Below are 4800 nucleotides of genomic sequence, written 5' to 3'. Positions count from 1 at the left end.
GTCCGGGGGAGAGGCTGCCGTAGCTGGGGGTGTCCCGGGGCTCGGGGCCGTCAGGAAAGCCACCTCCACCGCTGAGGTAGGCTCGGGAGAGAGTCGCCGCCGGGCCACCGCCTCGCAGCAAGAAATGCCGGTCCAGGGGGCCATCCGCAAAGGGGCCCAGCGGGGGGCCGCCGTCCAGCAGGGGGAGTCCATCCGGGCCCACGGGCACCTGGCGTACTGTCCGTGTGGTCACTGTCTTGACCGTCTTGGTGACCTGGGGATGGGCAGGTGGCAGGTGACTTGGGCCACCCGAGACGTGGACCTGTTCCTGGCAGGGCCCGGGTCGCCTCCATTGTCCACACGGGTCCCCCAGGTGGGCAAACGGGACACGCGTGGCCACCGTCGGCTCTCCTGACGCCCAGGCCCAGCCACACCTTGGTCTCGGTGCGCCGGGTCGTGCCGTCTTCGGAGGTGACAATGGAGACGTGGGAGGTGGGAGTGCCGGGGTCCCTCTCCACCGTCACCGTCTCCTCCAGCACCTCGGGCGCCTCCGGCATCGTGGCCAGCGAGGCCTGGCTGCCCGGGCTCTGCTCCTGGGGTGGGGGCGGAGGGTGGGTGTCGGCGGGCAGGACCTTCTACCCAGAGGTGCCTTCAAGGCCCCCCACCTACAGCTGGCCTGTGCCCGAGCTGGGGAGGACAGCAGCGTGTCCTCAGCCTCCAAACATCAAGTGCTGACCCTGCTGTCACCCACCCCGATCCTAGGACCTTCCTGGGCCTGGCTGGCAGATAAAGCCATGGGGCCCAGGGGTGCAGCACTGGTGGCTCTCCCTGAGCTATAAGGCTCAGGTGACAGGTGGGACCTGCAGGACTCCCTCCTGACATCACCTGCCACCCCGCCTGTGCCCTCATGGTGTCCTGAACCTCCTCCTTGCCCCACAGAGGTAGTTTTAGCCTGTTCACCGACTCCCATGCCATGCCCAGATGGCCGCCACCAAGACCAGACAGACGCCCTCGCAAGACAGAAATACCCTGCTCCCAGAATGCCCTGTGCACTCGGAGCACCGAAATATCCCTGCTCCTTCCGGCCCGGATGCTCTTGGGGCATCGAGTGGGCACAGCCTGGCCCTATCCCGAGACGGTGGCTGGTGCTTCCCCCACTGACATCGGAGACGGTGAGCTCAGGCCTCCACCACCCTTGGCACCATCCTACAGGGCAACGACGGTGGAATTCCAGCAGACAGCCCTGGACGGGGGCCCCCACACCAACTAGACAGGCTTGCCAGTAGGAGACAGGCTCACGGAGACGCCCTCTGACCACAGAGGTCCCTGGCCCTGGGGCCGCATCACACCGGCATCCTGGGATTGGCATCCAGCCAGGATGGTAGGGGCTAAAACCGAAGCCATGGTGGGCAGGCGAGGGGGGAGCACATTCCCAGGCAGCCAGGGCTGGGTCAGCGAGAGGACAGGCCCACTCTGTGGTCTGGGCCCCCGGGCCTGGCAGGGTGAGTCCCTTGCCTGGGCCTCTGAGGCCTTCGTGGACACCAAACGGAGGCCCGGGGAGGGCTGGCCACTCAACCGCATCTGCCTGATTCACCTAGGAGGTGTGCCAGGTAAGGTGCCCAGGGCCATGCTCAGGCTGCCTCTGGGGTTCTCGGGATGAGAAGATTCTCCAGACTGGGGCCCTGTCTCGGAGGGATACTTGACCCCCTAGTGCCCGGGGGTGGGTCTATGTGGAGCCTGGACCGACATGAAAGGACAGGTGCATTCCTCCGGCTCTGGTAACTGGCAAAAGAGGCCACCAGGTGATCTTAGGGAGAGGGAAGTTGAAGCCTGGTGGGGGGGGGTAGGGGGGGTTCACCCAGAACCTCACCACCATGCGGGGAACCCAGGGAAGGCAATCTGGCAATGAGGCCTCTGAGCTTCATCTCAGCCCCTGGGCCAAGGCCTTGGCGGCCACTTTCTATTGAAGACCCAGCCAAGAGGGGGCCCCGTTTCCCGGGAGAGAGAACAGACTGAGGTCCAGAGTGGGGACAACTGGTGGCTGCCAGACGGAGCAGCCTGAGGTCTTCTCCAAGGGCACTGGGGAGCCAGGACGGCTCTGGAGCAGGAGTAGACACCAGGGCAGCCCATCAGAGCTGGGGCCAGGGCTGCCCGATCAGTATCTGATGACTGTGGGGGCAAACGTGCACCCAGCCTGAGCTCCCGCTGCTGGGTCCTGGGGTCCAGTCAGAGCTCCAGCGGGGGCAGGAGCAGGAGCAGGCAGAAGGGCTGCAGCCCTGGCAGCAGGGTGGGAGGAGAAACAAGAAACAAGACGTTGCCCGGACACCCTGCAGGGGCGGGGCTATGGTGCCTTAGTATGCTTGCATACATTTGCATACATTAACCACCCAGAGAAGAGCCCCCTACTCTAGCTAAGCAGTGGGCCGTGAAGGGGAGGGAGGAGGAGGACATCTCCTGTGGCTGTGGCCCTGCCTGTTTCCCTACCCCGGCCTCTGGTGAGGGGCTGACGCTGCAGTCAGGGTGGTCCAGGAGACCCAGGGTGCCCAGGAAAACCCGGCAGCACCCCACGCCCGGTCCAGCAACCGGGCAGCGGGATCCCCAGGCCCCAGGAGGCCCTGCTGGCAAATGACCTCAGGGAGCTAAAAGCGGCGATGACTTCACCCCGCCGGTGCGAGCGTGAGTCAGCCAGGATCGCAGGGAAGCCTGGCCCCGGCACACGGGCCTGGGCACACGTGCATGTACCTGCTCCCTCGGACAGGGCCGTGTGTGCATCTGTACCAGCACCCAGACTGGCACATCGGCCCGAGCACACCCGTCTGCTGCCCTGACAGCATGCCAGGTGCAGGACCCGCCCCTCCTAGAGGGACGTGAGGACACGTACTCCAGCCTACCACCCACATGCCGGGCCCTGGACCCACGGGGGTCCTCACGTGCATGCAACGCACAGCCAGAGATCACCAACCCACCCGTCTACCCAGGGGTCCTCCACGGGGATGTCAGAGCTGGCGGCAAGTGGGAAAACTGAGACTGACGATGGCAAGAGGGCTAAGCTTGTTCTGTACAAGAATACCTTTGGGGTGGGGCTGTGGGCTTATGACAGAGGGGATGGCTGGGGCGTTCGCGTCCCTGTGTGGTCCCAAGGCCCTCTTAGGCTCCAGTCTCATGCCCACCTGCCCAGGCTGGCCTGTCCTCAGGGGCCCCTGCCCTGCCATCCCACAGAGCCTCCACACCAGCCCTCACTTGGCTGCGCCTCTCTGCACCCCAGACCCAGGCGTGTCCTGGACACACCAACCCCAGCAGCCCACCTCGATGTGTCACCCCCTCCCCAGCCCTGGCCTTACCCCTACTTCTCCTGCAGAGTCCACACCCAGCCTCCCATCACCTGTGTCCTGGCACAGATCCATTCCCCACTCGCCCCTCTATAGAGCGCCAGGTCCACCAGGGGGCTGTGGCCCAGGCCTGGGGCTCCCATGAGCTCCCTTGGGCTTGCAGGAGGCACCCGGAGGCACAGAGCTGAACACAGCACGGGGCTCAGCTTTCTTACACAGAGACAGGTCGAGCACAGGGGGCTGGTCCCTTGCGGCTAGCTGCAAGGGACTTGGGGAACAGAAAAGTAAGACGTGGACCCTTGGGGAAGAGAAAAGTAAGACGTGGACCCAACCACAGACAAGTGCACCTGGCCAAAGGCCCACAGTCGCCTCAGGGGACAGGGAGAGGGAAAAAGTCCTGTCCTAATTCGAGGGTGGAGAGCTGGGCTGAAGTCCAGAGTGCCCATCTCCTGTACCAGCTCGACTCCGAAGACGAGCACCAAGGACTGTAAGGGGCTGGTGCCCCACCGGGTCCGAGTCCCCACCGGTGCCCAGAGGGGACAGGTCAAGGTGAGACTGCCCACCTGGATCCCACGGCATCCAAGATGGGGCAGGCTGCTGGCTCCCACCAGGCAGTTAAGCCCCTGGCTATCACAAAAAGGTCTCACCCTCGCTGCCCTCTGGGATGGGGAGTGCCCCTCCACACCAGTCAGTGCACCTGCCAGGGCATGGCCACAGGCAGAGTGGCTGGAAGGCCAAGGGGTGCCCAGTAGGCAGGGAGACAGCAGGGCTGGCTGTCACCCACCCCACTTCCCTAAACTTGGCCCAGGCCATCAGCCGCACTGTGACCACGAACTAGCCTCTGACCCTGGTCAGCCCAGGCCCTGGAGACCACACGCGGGCTACCCAAGTAGGCGGCTGTGGGAGACCTGCACCCGAGTCTCCGAGTTCTTCCCTGCTTGGCCTCAGTTTCCCCTCCGGCTACCTAACCGGGCCCCCTCTGAGAATAACGCAGGCTGCCCACCTGCCTTCCCCCCCGCCCCAGTACTGAAAAGCAGACTGGGTTTTCCTCGGAGATCCCCTCTTGCCTCCCCACGTGGGCAGGATGGCCTCACCCCCTCCCCTCACGTGCACTGCCGCTGCAGACAGGGCTTCCATCAGCTCCGGAAGCTCCTTCGCAGGTCCCGGGAGTCAGAGCCCGCGGAGGGCGGGGGGAGTGGTGGGGAGAAGAGGGAAAGGAGCCCCCCAGGGAGCACACGGCCTATCTCAGCTTCCATCTCCACATTCAGCCTCCCTCCTACCTAGAGACAGACTGCTCCGGTAAGCCCTGACCCTCCACCCCGGTCCCTCGGCACCTGTCCTGAGCGCTGGCCGGGGCGTGCCCCCTCCGGGGCCGGCCGACTCGCTCGGTGCAGGGTCGCACTATCTGGGGCTCCCGTGCCTGGCCCGCGGGGATGGGCTCCGGAGACCCCGCGCGAGCCTTGCCCTCCAGGGGGGCAGCTCGGGCGCTCCG

General features: G+C 65.4%; 1 protein-coding gene across 1 annotated transcript in view; it reads right to left on the bottom strand.

Annotated features, from left to right (window-relative positions):
- Nucleotides 1–4800, bottom strand: part of ARVCF (ARVCF delta catenin family member) — a gene marked incomplete in the record, with an annotated part of 82209 nt that overhangs the window by 10352 nt on the left and 67057 nt on the right. The window contains 2 exon segments of the mRNA XM_014588567.2: nucleotides 12–253; nucleotides 414–572. Of these exon segments, the coding sequence (XP_014444053.1) occupies nucleotides 12–253; nucleotides 414–572 (401 nt within the window).

This window comes from Tupaia chinensis, unplaced genomic scaffold (assembly GCF_000334495.1).
Source record: "Tupaia chinensis unplaced genomic scaffold, TupChi_1.0 Scaffold000287_1, whole genome shotgun sequence".
NCBI lineage: Eukaryota > Metazoa > Chordata > Mammalia > Scandentia > Tupaiidae > Tupaia > Tupaia belangeri.
The sequence above is the reverse complement of the archived record's forward strand: the minus strand, read 5'-3'. Positions and strand labels throughout refer to the sequence as shown.